We start from the raw sequence: 19720 nt of genomic DNA on the forward strand, positions 1-19720 counted from the left end.
ATCAAATTATTTTTTCACTACTTGTGTTTGACCTGGTTTAAAATTCTTACCCGCTATTGATCAAGAGAGAGACATTGGTATTAAATGCAGGGCATTTTACGCGTCATAAAATAATTGCCTTCTAACCGCGTAGTATTTATGTTCTCTTGATTCAAACAGGAAATGAATGATGACATGACAGTTTTCTTACCAGCAGCGAAGGTTCGTACATGAATCAATCAACATAAGTGTGAAACTTCATCTCAATTATTCTGAAACTGTGTAATCTTTTTTCAAGCACGTGACTTTTCACCGAACGAGTCATTTAAGCAAAAACAAAAACATTGTGTTTTTAACAAAAAAAGCATTGTGTTTTTAACTCCAAAAACAAAAACAAAAACAAAAAAGCATGGATTTATTACACGTAGCGTGTAGACAACAGTGAGAACGATGATTAACGCGGGGTCAACTATAATAAAGTCAATGTGAAATCAAAGCAAAAATATAAACAATTCAAGTATCCATACAATCGATCCTTTACTTTTGTTTTCTACGATGACTTTGTTGTTTTACGTATCATAGTAAGTTAGTAAACTCTTACAGTCTTACGCACACTTAGTGATGATGATATATTGTAGTTTTAGGACACATCTATCTCATCTACTTTAATCCCTGTGGAGCTATTCACCGAAACATCCCATATTCCCTTTTTGGCTATCGAATTAAATGGATAGCCATGTAAATATGGAAGGAGGGGAAAACTGAAAAAATGTATATAACAGTCGTAGCTTAAAATTTTTTTAAATATATTTGAGATGAATGAGGAGTCGTTGACTTGTGTACTATCATATATGGACCACAACTATATATAAAAAATTATTAAAAAATAAAATAAAGTAAAAGAGTGAGACATGTATGTACAGTTTTAGGAATAGCTAGTATTCAAAAATATCTCTCTCTTCTTTCCTTATATGTTTACATAGATGATCACATGCTTGTATTCCCCTAAAACGATTTGACAAGAAACTAAAACTGATCATCCAAAATCTGAAAGTTAGTCAACTACTGTGAAAATAAGTAAAGTAATTTAGAAGAATCACTATATATCGCCATAATTAAGTATGCATGTTGGGAGTTGGGACGTAATAATTTAATATGTAAGAGACAGATAGATATAATGAATATTATTATAGGAATCCAGACATTGTAAACATTGCTCGTCTAAAGTTTGATATATTACTTTCGTTCAGATTTATTTTTATCCGAACTATTTGATCATCGTTTTCGTCCATATAGTAATTCTATAAAGCTAATAAAACAAATTACGCACCCGAAATTAGGCAGACGACAATATAAATCATAATGTTGAACATGCGTCGCACAAACAATATACAGTAGAACCTCTATAAATTAATACTCGTTAAATTAATAATCTCTATAAATCAATAAATTTTTTTAATCACAGTATAATTTTGGATATTATTCGATAATATAATAAGATAATATTTTTTTTGAAATTTCTTTGTAAATATATGGTCCCATCAATAATATAAATTAATAATTATACAAAATTATCTAAATATATGTATATATATATATACATACATTAATTTTTATTAGAGTTTATTTCTAATATTTTTTCTATATAAAAATCTTTGAGTGTTATCCTTAAAACATGATAATTATTATTTTTCTTGTAATTGATTTTATAAAAATATTAGTTATAGCGACTATTTTTTTATAAAAATTTTCTACCAAATTAGGAAAATCTCTCTATAAATGAATAATTATTAAAACTTCTATAAATTAATAGATTTTTATGGTCCCAATATTATTAATTTATAGAGGTTTTAATGTATAGTCATATTTGATTGTCTATTTGTTTTGTTGGTCACAAACTAGTTAGTAGTTACTAGCATATTAATTAATCCAGTTTTTAATATATTTTATACGGTCAAAAACTAAATATTTTTTTTTAATTATGAAGAGAGAAGAGACCCATATCGCTATTTTCTATATCTGTTTGTAGCTAGTATACGTAGAAGAAGAAAACAACTGCTTAAAACGAACAACATTTAGAACTGCTTTCAGAAGTGTCTATCTTTGTCCGGAAGGGATAGAAAAGTGATTTTGAAAACGAGGAACAACAATACCAAATACAAATGAAAAGTACAAATACAAATGAAAATATAGACATATACACACATATATATATATACATATATATATATATATAATGAAATAAAAGGAGAAAACATACTATTAAAGATGTATATATCCATTTCTCTATTTAAAAAAAAAATTATGCTTCTTTTCTTAAACAAATCATAAAACTCCAAAATCAATGCAAATATTTCTATAAATAAAAAAAATCAACCTCCAAGACTTTTTATTTTCCATCTTACTAGGTATTTATCATCTTTTGCATAATGGGTATTTTGTTAAATATTTTATGAAGAAAAAAGAGATAACGATATCCTCGTAAAAAAAATATATCCTAGAAAAAGTGAAACAGTAAATTTAATATATTTGTATGCTCTTAAAGAAATTTCTTTAGAATTATGTTGACTAAGGTATACAAAAATAAAAACTGAAGGGCTTATTACCCTAATATAATTAGAGAAGAAATGAAAATGGAAAGGGGAAAAATAAAAATAATGGTATAGTTTTCCTCATCTAAAGACACATGTGGAATATTTTACATATTTTGCAGGCTTGCAGCTATATTCGTTTTATAGAAAAATATTGTTTTCCCAACTTAATCAGTAAATTACTCTTAACTGAAAAATATATTGCAAAACGTGGAACAATCTAACAATGATTATGAGACATAGTCACGTAGCAAATGCGAGACCGAGAAGTGTGAATGAGGATTGAAAAAAAAGAAAAAAAAATGAGGACTGATGAAAAGGATACGAGGGCAAATAGATTTCTCCAAGACGGATTCGACCAAGAAACACCGGTCTTTTCGTAGTCAATGGACCATTCCTTTTATTATTGTATAAATTCAAAAATATATAATATTTAAAGAAATAATAATTGATACAAGAAAGACGATGAATGTGAACATCGATCGTTTGATACATGATTTGGGGCGTGACTGATGGTTTTACAGTAAACAATTAGTTGGAGGTAAAATATAGTAATATGATTGAAATAGAAAAATAAAACTGAAAATAAATAATTACTCAACAATTTTAACGTAAGAAATTTTCTTTTTTTTTATTTTAAGGTAAAAACGGAGGAATACAATAAAAAGCTGTTTTTCGTTTTTTTTTTTTTTCTTTTTCTGACTGGAACAATTATCTTTAACTTTATATTTGTTACTCACCCAGTATGACCATGCCTTCTAATCCAACCACGTTTGCAGTGACAAGCCAAGAGCCACGTCGCCCCACAAAAATTTAATTGGCACATACTCTTTTGCTAAACTTTCCAATTATTTATTGGTATAATTACAGCGTACTAATACTATTCACACCTCTGTGTGTGTGACTGTGTGGGGGATAATAGTATCACACCCTACCAATTCTTACTTTAGATCTAACCAGTAACCACTTTTGTTTCTAGAATGGACTTCATTTAATATTAAATTAAAGAATTAATACGTGTGACTTAGATATATAAGTGCTGAAGAATTATCATATAGTTTTAGTAAAGCTCTTTATATTTTGACTTGCATTTGATTTTGTTAGTTTGATTTCCATTTTTATAAGTTGGAAATAAACTTGTCCGTTGCAAGATTTTAGAAAGGTGTTAATTAGGTTGTTTTTTATTTTATTTTTCGTCGTTACACATAAATTTTTGGCAAAATCTGGTCATTTTGGTATATGGTACGAATGAATGAATCCAACATTTGTGCTTTGAGAATTAACTATTCGAAGAAAAGGAAAAAAAAATGTCGTACCCTAAAAGGCTAAAATCTAACGTCGAGGAGTTTATCAGATATAAAATCAAACAGTGGACGTAGAATAAAGCCAAAAACGGAGGGGGCTATATAAATTACGTACCTTAGCCTATATATATTAGCCCTTAGAATAACACATCCCACTAACTCAATTCTTTCGAGACCATTCTAGTAGTATTCTTCTACTACGAGTAAAAAAGTCTGGAGAGAGAGAGAAAGACTCGCTTACAAATAAATAGTCTAACTTTATTTCGACATTGTCTTCTCGTGAGGTAACGAACGTACGTGTCAGTATAGGACTGGTTTATATTTCTGATAAGGATACAGATTAATACAGATTGGTTGGCCGGAGAAAAATGGGAAGGACAACGTGGTTCGACGTCGACGGGATGAAGAGAGGAGAGTGGACGGCGGAGGAAGACCAGAAGCTCGTCGCTTACATCAACGAGCATGGCATCTGTGATTGGCGTTCTCTCCCCATAAGAGCTGGTATATATAAATATTTTCATATACATATATATATATTATAGAGAAGTACATTTCCATGTTGTGTTTTTGTGAAACTGTGCTTGCTACAACATATTTTATACTTCTCCTTTTTTGGAACAAGGGGTTTCTAAAAGTCTAGATAATATACTGTCAAATTAAAATAAGTCATTGCGTGTAGCAAAATACTTAAAGATTTCAGAATTTATACTATTAAGATCATGTATTAATCAAAAGAACAATATTCTTGGTCGTATGTCTTTGAATTGTTTTAAATTGTTCTTAGTTTTTTCTTTTGTACTTTTTTCCCTATTTAATTTGTTGCTGAAAGTTCTCATTTGGATTATTAGGAGACTATGAGTTAAGTACACCGAAATTTCGTACGAATGCAGAGATTCTCTTCAACATACTGAAGTGAATAGCCGAATCCATGTTCTTTGGATTCAATATCACTGATGATCTTTTTAAAAATTATCTTTACAGCCAACCGAAGAACGAAAACTTATTTTATAGTTTATATTTCTTTTTAGTGCATGATTGAATTAGAAAATTTGTGAATGCTTATTTTATTCGTTCCCGAATCTACTTAGAAACTTATACCAACTCTATCCATATGATATAGTATAAAATTGATTGCAATCTATTAACGGTGCCCAAGAGCAACAAGTGTTACCCGAGCTTTAATTTGTCCATATATAGATACATACTTAGTGGTAGGACAAAAAAAAAATCCTTAAAAAAAATCCAATCTCCAAAAGTTAAAATCTTTACAACTTCCTTGCTTTCAAATTCTCCACTGTTGAAAAGTTTAATTCGTGGTAGGTTCTTTTGTTTGCCACTACAAAAGCTCACAATAAAACTTTTTTTTTTTTGCTAGAAAAATTGACATTCTAATAATTTAAAAACAGGTTTGAAGAGATGTGGAAAGAGCTGCAGATTAAGGTGGCTTAATTATCTAAGGCCTGGGATTAGAAGAGGCAAGTTCACTCCTCAAGAAGAAGAAGATATCATCAGACTTCATGCGGCTGTCGGAAACAGGTTAATTTCTTGATCAATTTATATGCAAAATAATATATATTTCATATAATTACTTTGGAAAGTCCACATATTACAACAGAGAGTTATTATATTAATTACTTTGGTAATATAATAACCTTGACATGTGCATGATCATATATGGACTACAACATAGAGTTATTTGCATATGTCAGAAGATAATAAACATTAAATTGTAGGGATATTATACATCAACATCGTTAATCACATACTGTGATACTACTAATAGTTAATTAATGTCACGTATTGCCTAGTTTGGATATAACGTCCTTTACTTATTTACTGCAAATAGTATTAAATATGCATCTATACTCTCATTTAAATCACGATAGATTGGAATAAAAAAATTGTTATTTATTACTATGACGCTAATCACCATAGACTTTCTAGAGTGTCATAATAACTAATAACAATATAAAAATATATTGTGCTTTCAAGTCATGATTAATCACTTTGACGTTTATATGCACAATACTATATATGGAGTATTTTCTTCACCAAAAAAAAATATACATATATATGGAGTATTTTTTTAAGATATTAGTATTATACAATACAATTCGATTATTTAGAGCTAAGAAAAATTGACCTTTCCACAAAGTTTGGAGATTGATTTGACTTTAATTTGGGATCTTCCGAAAAATCTAAAAAAAGCATACTCTAAATCTTCTTGTTCTTATTTTCGAAAATTTAAAGGTGGGCAGCCATAGCGAGGCAGATGAAGAATCGAACAGATAATGATATCAAGAACCACTGGAACTCTTGTCTCAAGAAAAGACTTTCGAGAAAAGGAATTGACCCGATGACCCACGAGCCCATCATCAAACACCTCACCGTCAAGACCACTAACGAAGACTCTTGTAGCACTTCCACGACAACGTCACCGTCGACGGAAAGCTCTCCTTCCTCAGGATCAGCTCGTCTCCTCAATAAGCTCGCAGCAGGTATCTCATCTAGACAACACAGTCTGGATAGGATCAAGTACATCTTGTCGAACCCAATAGTCAGAAGCAGTGATCAAGTAAACGAGAAAGAAGAAGAAAGAGAGTCAAATATGGATCAGAAGATTGACGGTGTTGAAGAAGAAGATGATATTCAGACTTGGGACGAGGAGGAAGTTAGACGTTTAATGGAGGTTGATGTAATGGACTACGAGATGACGTCATACGACTCTGTCATGTACGAGAGTACTCACGTACTTGATCATCTCTTTTTGACTTGATATAATGGGTGTATGTATGTGTTGTTCGCAACTTAGCATATGCTTGCTAAGATAGGGTTTGTCGTTGCAACGAAGAATATTTAATGTACGTGGACCACTTTGATGTCCTAGAGGCGAAGTCATTTAACATATATGGGTTTTTAATTATGGAAACTGTACAAAGGAGTTTAAATGAAAATTATGAAATATAAGGAAACGATCATGTGTTTTGCGATTTTCATGCAATAGCGCCATAGCGGTTAAGACTCGATTGTGAAAAGCATGCATGCCCATTCATCTAGAAGAAACAATTAATCTGAATTGTACTCGATAACCAGTGGAGGAGTCGACTGATTTTTTTTTCTTTTGTTTCTGTGTGTGTAATGTTACTTGTATTTAACAACAAAACTTTATTTTTGGTCAACTGAATTATATTAATGGATGGTGTAACAAGCGGGTTACAAAAGCTGTTACAGGTTTCTAAAAGCTATAAGAAACCAAGAGTTAGACTACTGTCTAAGCTAACATCTACGCTATTTTTGTGAACACGGCCGTACCAAAAAATGATTGTCTACGAATCCAGACTTAGACAACTTATCAAAAGAAAACTATGCAGAGGATAAAACTCTCTCATTTTCGAAAACGCTATGCAACCATGAGGGAACCCCAGAAGCTACATAAGTTTGAATCTTACATAAGTTTGAATCCTACATAAAAGCTCCTTTTATAAACTGCTTCGCCATCAAAAAAGTTAGGGATCTAATTTTTAGATCATGCCTTGAAAAAGCAGGATTAGTGTGCATATACACAACAACGTAACTTCCATAAAAATGTATAATATTTCTTAGTGTGAAAACTTGTTCTCGACATATAAAATTAGTATAGTTAAAACTTAAAACAAAAAATATTGTATCTTAAAATCAATAATTAGTGTGATAATTCTTGTATCTTAAAACCAAAATTAAAGTTCATTCGTATAATTCAGTGTAGTAGTACTAAATAACTCTCATATTTCTTCAAGAAAAATAGAAATACCTAATAATTTTAAAAACTAATTAGTTCATAAACTCATTTTATGTTAAAAATTAAACTGATTATTGAAGTTTAAAATCTGTTTTTTTTTTCTTCTTAATTATATTTTTTTTTTTGTCACTTATAAATTGTAACGTGGTACAAAAAATTTCTGGGAGATGGAGTTCAGAAACTCTGGGAGTTGGATATGGAAATCCATAGGAAAGTTGAGACATCTGGCCAGACCCTTTATTGTCTATAAGTTGGGTACTGGGATCACTTGCAATTTCTGGAGTGACAATTGGACGGGTATGGGAAGTTTATTGGAAATAACTCAAGGAAGAGGACCGGCTGCAACAGGTCTTCCCAAGAATGCAGTGGTCGCTGAGGCTCTGAGAGAAGGTCAGTGGTGGATTTCTCAGAGTAGAAGCAGGAACCCGATAATTCAATTGGTGAAACAATGTCTTCCTTTGCCATCAGTGGTAGATACAAGGCATGATGGGGAGGATGATTGTTTCCTTTGGAAGGTTGGTGAAGCGGAACCTTCAGATATCTTCTCTACTGCTACCACGTGGGATCATCTCAACCCACCCCTGGATACAAAGGATTGGTACGAAGCGGTGTGGTTCAAGGAGAAGATTCCCAAGCACGCTTTTGTGGCTTGGTTAGCAGCGCTCAACAGGTTAACCACAAAGGATAGACTTATAAGTTGGGGGCTAGCAGTTCCTCCACACTGTCTACTGTGTGGAAATCATGAGGAGTCACGACAACATCTGTTTTTTGATTGTGTGTATGCGGAACAAGTATGGCAGTATTTCTACTCAAGGGCTGCAGTTACTCCTCCCAACCTATTTCTTGATGCTTTGGTGTGGCTCAAACGGCCTTGCAGGAATAGAAATGTCGCAGCAATTCTCAAGCTGACATTTCAAGCCTCAATCTATCTTCTTTGGAAGGAACGTAACTCACGATTGCATACTTCAACCTCGAGACCGCCGGTGAACTTGATACAAGAGATCAAAGTCATCATTCGCAGTCGACTAGAACCGTTCTCCAGGATCCAAAACGCTAGACAGGTTCGGACTCAAGAAGACTCGTTACTAATTACATGGTTTTATAGGTTTCAGAACTAATGTCCTCAAATATGTGTATTCAGTTGTGGATGTATCTTTTGATCTTTTTTCTAGGTGTTACTCGTTTGGAGGCACGCTGTATCCCCCGCTATATCCGATGCCACGGTTGTTCGGCAATATGAATGAAAAGAAGGTTTGTTAAAAAAAAAAAAAAAAAAAAAAAAAAAAAAAAAAAAAATTGTAACGTGTGATTTTGGATTTGTCAACGTTATCATTACAAAGACTCAAAGACTCATTAATGCCACACGTGATTGGCCCCGTCCATGAAGAAAGTGATGACGGCACGTGTAAGCTTCTTGAATGATTGCATCTCTTGTTGCAAGTATATCACTATATTGTGTTTCAACATGTTTTAAGCTGAGTAATAAAATATTACCAAAAATCACTGTAACATAATGCCTCCCAATAATTTTAAATTAAGAATAGGTGAGAGACGTAAGGGATATGATAATATATTACATATTTAAAAAAAAAGTTTGTTAATCAGTTAAGTTTTGTTTTAAAAGAAAGTTAAACAATGCTTTTTGTTTTTAACAGAGAATCATTTTAATATATATTTTAATCGACAACCACATATCTATTGAGCTATTTCCTTACAATTTTTAGTATGTAAAATACACACAAAAAAATCATTGTGCCTCAGTGTTGTAGTAAGCTCTTAATTCTCGTCATTATTTTTGTTTTTTTGTTTTACACCATCGACTTAACACATTACTAGTTTTGAGAAACTCTTTGATTCTATCTACCAAGACGCGCATATATAGGGTTGTGTATTTAAATAGTTATTTTTTAGTTAATCATCAAATGGATTTTCAATTGTAGCGTTGTGTGCCATTTTTTGGTTAATTAATAAAAATTACCTCCGTTTTCGATAAGTTTACCAGTCGTTTTTGTCCACAATGGGTAAAAGTTTACGGTCAAAGATATGATTGCAAACAAGACTAAATTATTTGTTTTTGTACTTTTATACAAAGACAACAACTTTGTGTGTATTTTTCATTAGTGTTAACGTGATATATCCTTGGAGAAAAAAGGAAACATCAAACTATCAAAATATATATATGGACAATATTAGTACGGCCTACGAATACGATGGTTAATGGGTTTAGGCCTAAAATAATGAAACAACTTGGAGATTTTCATATGACATGCGTGTGCTTCTGTTTAAGTTGGACTCTGATAGCCCACTTTAGCCAAAACTTGAAGGCGCGAAACTTGGGTACATAACCCGAAAGAAATTTTAAACTGAAGAATCCAAACCGAATTGATTTGACTATTTGAGGTTAATTATGAATCAGTTGGTACATTTTCGTTCTATACTGAATAAACAAAACTGTAGCTATTGTTGATCCAAGAGAACTCAATAGACCGATATTTCATAAAAACTTATATTGGATATTCACCAGAGTTAACTATACAGTTGATTTGATCCAAAACCAAACTGAAGATTTTGCAGTACCAAACCAAATGAAATTTCTGATTGCCAATTATCTATGAGATATTGTGTCACCGACTCACCGATGGTGTTTGATTCTTCTTCGATGTATCGTCAAGTCAAGTTCAACTTATGTTTTGACAACCCTTTTACAAAAAAAAACTTCACCTTATGTGATATTAATTCTTTTTATTCTCTCCGATATTTGACTTTAAATAATAGAAATATTAAGTTTGATTGCATTCCTTAGCTACTCCCAAGTTTGCTTTTCTTACTCGACTAGTAGTTAAAAACAGACTCACAACAGGAGACAAAATGCAAAGATGGAATACATGAGTTAACGTTAGTTGTGTCTTCTCCAACTATCCGATGGAAACTATTGCACATCTCTTTTTTTAGTGTTCATTTTCACAACAGATCTGGGAGGCGCTAACCAAGAAGCTGCTTCTAAACAAGTATACCACAGTCTGGCAAGAGATTATGGCATTGCTTGGCGGCGGAGAGCTTGACAAGACCACAAAGCATCTTATCGAGTATGCATTTCAGAACACAATATACTCAATTTGGCTGGAGAGAAATGCTCGGCGTTATAGAGAGCGACCTGCTACAGAGGAGAGGCTAGTAAAACTCATTGATAAAAATATCTGAAATCGATTTAGCACCCTTCGGAATGGAGAGGATACCAGCATCCAAATTTGGTTTGCTCCAAGATATTACTAAACAGATTTACATAAGTTTTTAAGTGTTTTAAAAAAGTTTTAACAAAAGCACGTTTATTTTTCTTTGAATATAATTTAACATTAAATTCCAAAAAAAAAACAAAGTTTGATTGCATTCATAAAATTTCTGGTATCAATCTAGACCAATTTTAGTTCGACTTTCAGTGTTTTTTTTTTTCACAAAATATTGTTTTATATTTATCATTTCTATTGAGTATTGACCCAAATTAAATCATATGCTCATCTCTATTTGTATTTTCACCTTCATCGTTTTCTTGTTGTCCTATTATTTATTGGTATCTCTGTGTTTCCTTTTCAGTAAACAAAGAGGAGATCATCTCGAGATGACAAAATATGTATCAAAAAAAAAAGAGGAAAGTTGAAGCCTTGAAGGTCCACGAAAACAAACATGACCCCTATGATGTTCGTCATGTTTAGGGTAAAATAAAAATAGATATAAAACAAAACTGATATTTGGTAAAGAACGAAATTGACTCATAGATTCAAGAAAAACTGTCTACGTTTCTGACCCATCTCGCTGTGCACCACATGGGACATCTCTTCTCAATTGGTAAATGAAGTCAAGGTGTTTAAATTAAAGCCATTAAAGAGTCTCTCTATAGGCTCACAGGCTCACAGCAACATCAACTTTACCATCGTTTTTATTTTTGTAATTAATTCTCGACCACACTGTCTAGCAAGACATAAGTTCTACACAAATCAAATCAGTATGAATGTTCATATGCAAATAATGAGACTACGATGCACACATGTTTAAGCACATTTGCAGTGGTTTTGTATACGATCTCATTATCTCTCAAGTCTCAACGACTCAACCACAACAAAAACACACGTACAATATGTTAGCTCGCCACTAGAGAAAAATTAATTTCTAGTTGCGTTATCTTTACGCGTCTATGTTAATTATTGCCTCTCTCCATATCCACCTGATAATAAATAAGATTATAATTAGATTGATAACATCACAGTAGATTTATTATTATCAGCAAAAGAAAGTGACATACAATGAATTTTCCTACAAATGTGGCAAATCATATTCTTTCAAGCGTTTTGGCTTGTTCTGGAAGATGAAATTTAAGCACGTGTCAATTGTACTACTACATGCAGGTGGACCATTTATAGAGAACTCCGAAACCGATAAATCTACACATATATTTTCGCGTAAAACTAAAGTTTTTTAAATGTATATAAACCAAAGAATAATAAGCTTGGCGAAAGAAAAGTATTTGACATGTGAAGCTGAAAATGATGTCAAAGAAAAATTCAGCACATTGATTATTATGAATATGAATTATTGCACTTAATAATATTTCTCTAGTGCATCGATTTATCTAATTATGATACAAAACAATATTTTCCTAGTTATCTGTAAATAAAGATGGTGAAATCTTTCAAACTGTTGTCGTAACTAAAGCATGTACCAAAAGACCTTTGGGGTCAAAAAAGTACTAAAAATTATCATATGAAAATAACTTATTTTGTGAATCAATAACGTTTTTCTTATGTGAAAATTTTAAAAATTATTCTATAGAATATGTAAATTTTTTAAAGACATGACTTTCAAGGGATAGGTTTCTATAGAAAATCATAAAAATTATTCTCCTTTAAAAATATCATTGATTGCATTCATATGTAGCATAAAGCTTTCTCCTTATTCAGTCGGAAGTTCGTACAAAGTTAAAATACAAAATATTATTATATCCAAAATCCAGTTGCCCAGAAAAAAACAAATATCATTGATAATAGTTGACCAAAAGAAAAGATTAAACATGTTTGTGTATATATAAATAACAATTTTCGTAAATTTTTGCTTAGAAGATATTAGTAACTATTCATTAATTTATACCAATATTTTAAAATGAAATTAATATATTTTCTTACAATTCAACAAAACCACCTACTGTATATAAATTTACATTTATCTTTAATCTCAAATATAAAACAGAAAAAAATTTACTTACCTCACATTAATTGATAAAATGGACTGTTTTTAATTTCTTCCGGAAACAATGTCGAATTTCAGTTCAATTAAATACTTGAATGGATTTTAATAGAATTGAAATCCAACCATAGTCCAATTAATGATCATAAATCATCCTTTAAAATCTGGTGTTATTGGATCTTATATTCGTAAATATCAGGTTTTGTAAATCAGGTTAAAATTTTTTTATGTTACTTAACTAAGAATTCAAATATTTCATTAAAATTCAGTGTTAAAAACTAAAAAATTTGAAAATCTTGAATCATCTGAAATGAAATTCTCTCGTGTTTTGTGAGTAAACTTATTATAATCTAAATCCAATATACACTGCAGAGATCTTGAAACCCACACAAATGGATTCTTAAAATTAAAGATTGTAAAACCTTAAAGAATTAAAGCTAATTAACTCCATGATTGAGTAACACTGCCTATTACTACTTAGAAAATAAAGAGCCTTTGTAGGCACATCGAATAATGTTTTATTTTTCTTTATTCCTCAACATGTCTTTGTTCTATAAATAATCTGCTCAAGCGGGTGTACTAATTGCCACACTAGTAATCCGACAATTTTTTAAAAAAAATTNAAAAAAAAAAAAAAAAAAAAAAAAAAAAAAAAGTGGGATAATTTAGAGACAAGACCTACTACGTACTCTCATCACTCATTCAAGAGGACCATATATTAAAGTAAGTGAAAGGCTGTGTGATATAGAAATCCCGATCAGTACGTTCAGATAAACTTTTTTTTTTTTGTTTTCGTTAAATATTTTCCGGTCTCTTCTCTTTTCGTAAGGTCATCACGTGGTGATATCGGATTGGCAGGGACTGAGTCGCTGAGAGATTATGGGGAGAGCGACGTGGTACGACGCCGACGGGACGAAGAGAGGAGAATGGACGGAGGAGGAAGACCAGAAACTCGTCGCTTACATCGACGAATACGGCGTCGGGGACTGGCGTTTTCTTCCTGACAAAGCTGGTATGTATAGATTTAAGTTTTTAACTGAATCACTAACAAGTAACAACTATAATAAAACGTTACCTCTAGTTACGATTAAATGTAATATTGATTACAATGATATCATAGATACTGAAGCTTCTAATTTAAATATAGTTATCATTATAATTTTTCATCACCGTAGTTTGTGCTGTGCCGATAGAGCAGGTTTTTCATGTCCTTTTTGCAAGCTACGTACAACTATGCATAGAAAAGTCCAATAATCCTCAAGATTTGTAGGTCTCTTTTGATAAGACATATATTTCGAAAATTTTAATTCTTTTAAAAATTTTGTTTTCATTTTTTCATTCATATTTTCCTTTTTTTTCTTTTCATAAGACTCTCGTTTGCCACTATATATATGATACAATATCCAACAAAACCACAAAATTTACTGCTAATTTGTTGGATTCACACTTTTATCTTACAATTATGATGAAAATAAAGGTTTGCGGAGATGTGGGAAGAGCTGCAGATTAAGGTGGCTTAATTTCCTAAGGCCTGGGATTAAGAAAGGCAAATTCACTCCTCAAGAAGAACAAATTATCATCAATTTACATTCTGCATTCGGTAACAGGTTAAGTACTCAACCAATAATCACTGTAAAATTATTAAGTAAGAAAGTGTGTCAAAACCAACATTATTATGATACCTATGTCCGTACACTCGATTGGATTAGTGGTCTGGTATATTAATAGTCTTTTTTAGGAAACTGCTTATATTCAATAGTCATATTTTATAGTACACTGCAGGCAACATTTGTAAGAAATGGAATGTTGTAAAAAAACAATACTATTTAACTTTGATTGGGGTTGCATATAATAATATAATGTTAAAACACTCGCTTTTGATTTAATACATTTTACATTTCATTCATAACTAGTTTATAAAAAAAAATACTATTATGTATGGATACCTTTGTCATCCTGCTAAAGGAGAGATACTACGAGAGGATTAACTCCTACAAATTATGATCCAATACCATATTCTTAATCAGACCATTATATTAACTAATATGTAAAAATCCACTTTAACCGTAAAAGGTACTAAAACTGAAAAATATATTCTTAAAAACTTATTTTGATAGATTGTTTACGTCAGAATATATTTACGGAATATTACTAATGTTTTAGTGATAAAATCTTATTACTAAGGACTAAATACATTTTTATTTTATTTTAAGTAGATTATTCCACGACTTTTACGTTAAAGATAATATATGCTAAACGATTTTGTTTTGTTGTTATGGAAAAATTGTAGGTGGGCACTCATAGCGCAGCAGATGCCAAATCGATCAGACAATGACATCAAGAACCATTGGAACTCTTGTCTCAAGAAAAGACTAAAGAGAAACGGAATCGACCCAGTGACCCACCAGCCAGTCGCCAATAACCTCGCCGTCGAAACGCGGTGGTTTAACACAGAATACAGTACCTCTTCTTCCGCGATAGCGAGTCCATCTTCTTACTCCTCCTCCTCCCGCTCGGCCCATCTCCTTAATAAGATCGCCACTGGTATCTCATCTAGACAACACTGTGTCGACAGGATCAAGAACATCTTGTCGGATCTGGGAACCACAAACATCCACTGTCAAGAAGAAGAAGGGGAAGAGTTGAACAAGGACCATGAGAAGATATTAGCTAGTGGTTTTCAAGAAGAAGACTTTTTAATGTGGGACGAGGAAGAATTGAGGCGTTTCATGGAGGAGATTAGTGTAATGGAGTTCGGCACGACGTCGTACGATTGTAATTAATTTGGACTTTTCATACACGACCTACTTGAGTTGATGATCGTGTCCTTTGGTAATCAATATAGTTATTGTCTTAGATCATGGATCGATCATTCAGTAGTTTGTGTTTACCAAATATTAGGCTTTATGCACGTGTTCTTGTTGCAACTTGCAAAGAGTAATATTAATGTACCAGTGCCACCACTACCTAGGACGAAGAGAATAATTTCTTTAAAGCCAAGTCTTTTACTAACATATATTTAATAACAGATAAATAGTAGCAGTGGAATAAAATAGGAAAGTTCATGATGAATTTGGATTTGATAGTAAAGAAAATCCTATATTGACAATAACAGTGTCTATATGTTGACAATACTTTCTCACGCTTTTTACATTTTTAATACATATAAAAGAAAAGAAAAAAAGAGAAAAAGAAAAACTATTGCGATAATTGCAGTGTTTTTTTCTTCCCTGGTCCAATTTATGCTCGATCTCTTTGGATTTTTTTTTTTTTCTCTTTGCAGTGTTTTTTTTCGCCCTGGTCCATATGCTCTTTTTGGATTTTATCTTGCAACGTTATGTATCCCTGACTGACTCCCTGTGTACGAAGGTGATATTTTTGTTTTTTTCTAATTAATACTATGACTCATACCCCCGTGATGTCGCGGAGGAAGTATTTTAGAAAAAAATAGTTTAAATTTAAAAATTTAAATTACACATTATGAAATTATTTGAATGTAATAGAATAGTTTGAATACATAAATTGTTAATAAACTTTTAAGAACAAAATAAAATAAATTTTAAATATTAAAATAGTTTTTAACAAAAAATTACGATAAATAGACGCAACTGTAAATTCTATATTAAGTTTTATTAAATTTCTATATTACTATAATTATTTCTAAAATTTTAGTTAGATAATAGAATAACATTGAATATTAGGTATAAAAAGTAAAAAAAAAAAAATATTCAAATTATTTAGATTTAACATAAAATAAAAAATTTGTTTCAACGAACAATGATTTGTTAGTTATTAATGAAGAGACAAATATATAGAGAGTTCAAAAGATATGACTATTTAAATAGACACACCTATTAGAACGAAAAGTTATGATGAAAAATTATATAGTGAAAAGCTAATTTTTTGAGTTTGAGTTTTTTAAAAAGAACAAATAAAACCAATTTTTTTACAAAAAGTACTACGAAAAATCGCAACTGTTGTTCTCATTTATTCAGATTGTTATTATTATTTTTAAATATTAAAATATTTTTTTAACGGAAAGTTAAGACAAATAGACACAACTGTAAATTCGATATTAAGTTGTATAAAATTTCTCTATTGCTATAATCATTTCTAAAATTTTAGTTAGATTATAGAATATATTCAATTATCTAGACTCAACATAAAATGGAAAATTTGTTTCAACTAACTTGTTAGTTAGTGATGAAGAGACAAATATAAAGAGAGTTCAAAAAGCATGACTATTTAAACAGATACACCCATTAGAACGAAAAATTGTGATAAAAAATATAAATAAAATATAGTGAAAAGACACAACTCTACAATGAACAGATACAACCGTTTGAATTATAAAAAAACAAATAAAAACATTTTTTAAGAAAAGGTACTACGACAAATCGTAACTGTTGTGTCTCCACTTGAGTATACCTACAAACTCATATAAACTGCTTTTAAATAGAAGGCATATTTATTACCATATTCAAAAGTCAAATCCAAAAGCTCATTATATAATTCATCTAACTTTTGGAAAAAGGCTCTAGGTATAAAATTAACTAAAAATTGTAAATTAGATTCATCATTCCAAAAATCTTTTGTTAAATCAAGAATTAGAAGAATCTCTTTACTTTTAAAAAATGAATGCTAGATAATAATTTAGAGAGCTGTAAAAACGTTGAGATTGAAATGTTATATTATTTGGTGTCATGGCAAAAAAAAATGAAAACAGTTCAAACAAACAAATATATATAGATTTCAAAAGATACGAATATTCGAATAGACACAACTCTACAATGAACAGTTGCAACTTTACAAAAAACCTTTACAATGAACAATCACAACTTTATGTAAAACACACAATTTAAATTTTCTACAGATTTTTTTAGAAAATTATCCAAAAAATACGATTGAAAAAACACAACTTTTGGTGGCATTTATTCGAGATAGATTCATCATTCCAAAATTTTTTTGTTAAATCAATAATTGGAGGAATTTCTTGATTTTTAAAAGAATGAATGCTAGAATATAATTTAGAAAAATGAATAAACCGTTTGAGATTGAAATTTCAGTTGATCTTGTCTCATGGCAAAAAAAAATGAAAATAGTTTAAACAGACAAATATATAGATTTCAAAAGATATGAATGTTCCAATAAACACAACTTTACAGTGAACAGTTGTAACTTTTCATAAATAACCGTTTTAATGATCCATCACAACTTTTCAAAAAATATCTAAAAAGTACGATTGAAAAAACACAACTGTTAGTCGCATTTATTCGATTTATTATTATTATATAGATTAATTTGATAGTATCTTTTTGTATTATTACTGTGAACTGTACGACTTTTTTTTTTCTTTTCTTAAGATTTGTGAAATAAATCAAGAGAATATATAAAACTAAAATAAGTTATGTAGGATTTACTGATAGATCAATACAAAAATTCCACGTATTATGCTTTTGTATAAGCATCGTATTGAAAATCAAAAGACGAAATCGATAAGCATTAAACTCCAATGATTCAACTTGCACTGTTCTTATATACTATTGTATTTGACGAAGTAAAAAAAAGAACATGCATATCATATCGATCATGATGATGGATTGCGTGTTAACATATTTTACATAAAAACTTCTCTCTTTTTTTTGGGTGAAACACATACTATTTTTTTTTTGTATTATATATATAAGCATTCGACTATAATCACATGTACTTTCAGTCTCTGCCCAATTCACCATATACTATCTATAGATTCTTTAATTCCACTTAAATTATAAAATTCTTTTCAATTAACCAAATTCAGTTAATCGAGTTTTAAAATCATAAAATATTTACTTTTTTGCGATTAGAGTAAACCCAAATTTGAAAAGTTATAATAAATCTAATTTTGAACCAAAATTCAAACCGCGTCTTTGGCATAAAGGTTGCAAATTCCTCAAAACCAAAATCAATTTAGAAAAAATCATTTTAACCGCGAAATAGTAAACGTGATTTTACGATTTTTAAACGCAACTATTAAATTTGGTTAATTATGAATTTTTTTTTATAATTTAGGTGGAATTAACAAGTTTTTTTTTTTTTTTGTCAACTAGTTTAACAAGTTTATAACTAGTATATGATGAATTGGGCAGAAACTGAAAATACATGATGATTCTATTGAACGCCTATATATAATACAGTAAAACTGCTACATGCAGCCCTACTAAATACTAACATGTTCTTTCGGGATACGGAAATTAAAGTTTAACAAGATCTCTGCGTAAAGATAACACGTAAACGAGAGAAATGGTCTAAATTTTCTCAAAATAAAATAAAAACGACCACTTTATAGAAGAAGCTACAGTGCATATAATATATGGTGTAAGAAAAACGACGGTATAAGTCGGGACATCGATCGCTCTGAGAGTTGTGACTTATACGTGTGGAACATGGGCCGAGTGGGATGTTCAAAGACGTCGTTAATAAGACCCCATTCTAAGACACGTAGTCGTGTGGACACATGGGAAACGCGATTCGTTATCGATTGGGTTATACATAAATTTAGTCACGTTATAGTTATGCGCCCCCACTTCATTATTGTTCCTTCTTCGTTCAACCCTTCATTATTATTCTGATATTTTTTTCAGTCATGATAGTTATTGTTGATAAATTGATTTGATAAGAGAGTATCAACAAGAAAGTCTCTGATTGGTGACTTGTTTAGAGTTTGGATAGAATAATCTGTAATAGTATAGATTGTATAGTAATAGGACTCGCTCTTTTAGCGTAAATTAACTTTCGAGCCAACTTGTACCTAGAATAATAGTTTCTGCTCACAAAAAAAAAAAAAAAAAAAA

General features: G+C 30.7%; 3 protein-coding genes across 5 annotated transcripts; all 3 read left to right on the forward strand.

Moving 5' to 3' along the window:
* LOC104756216 (transcription factor MYB34-like) lies at positions 4029–6738 on the forward strand. The gene is made up of 3 exons (XM_010478764.2): positions 4029–4375; positions 5281–5410; positions 6125–6738. Exons 1-3 carry the CDS (start codon positions 4243–4245, stop codon positions 6648–6650), a joined length of 789 nt encoding a protein of 262 aa, XP_010477066.1. The 5' UTR covers positions 4029–4242; the 3' UTR covers positions 6651–6738.
* Positions 7820–8896, forward strand: LOC104759286. The gene is made up of 2 exons (XM_010482230.1): positions 7820–8713; positions 8825–8896. Exons 1-2 carry the CDS (start codon positions 7820–7822, stop codon positions 8894–8896), a joined length of 966 nt encoding a protein of 321 aa, XP_010480532.1.
* LOC104756217 (transcription factor MYB76-like) lies at positions 13515–15841 on the forward strand. Of its 3 annotated transcripts, none has more exons than XM_010478767.1 (4): positions 13515–13610; positions 13746–13899; positions 14365–14494; positions 15178–15841. In XM_010478767.1, the coding sequence occupies exons 2-4, from the start codon at positions 13767–13769 to the stop codon at positions 15668–15670; spliced, it is 756 nt and encodes a 251-aa protein (XP_010477069.1). In that variant the 5' UTR covers positions 13515–13610; positions 13746–13766; the 3' UTR covers positions 15671–15841. The 3 variants fall into 3 exon arrangements, with proteins under 3 accessions (XP_010477069.1, XP_010477068.1, XP_010477070.1); XM_010478766.2 differs by having other exon boundaries at positions 13542–13610; positions 13717–13899; XM_010478768.2 differs by having other exon boundaries at positions 13604–13647.

This window comes from Camelina sativa, chromosome 17 (genome assembly GCF_000633955.1).
Source record: "Camelina sativa cultivar DH55 chromosome 17, Cs, whole genome shotgun sequence".
In the NCBI taxonomy this organism is placed as follows: domain Eukaryota; kingdom Viridiplantae; phylum Streptophyta; class Magnoliopsida; order Brassicales; family Brassicaceae; genus Camelina; species Camelina sativa.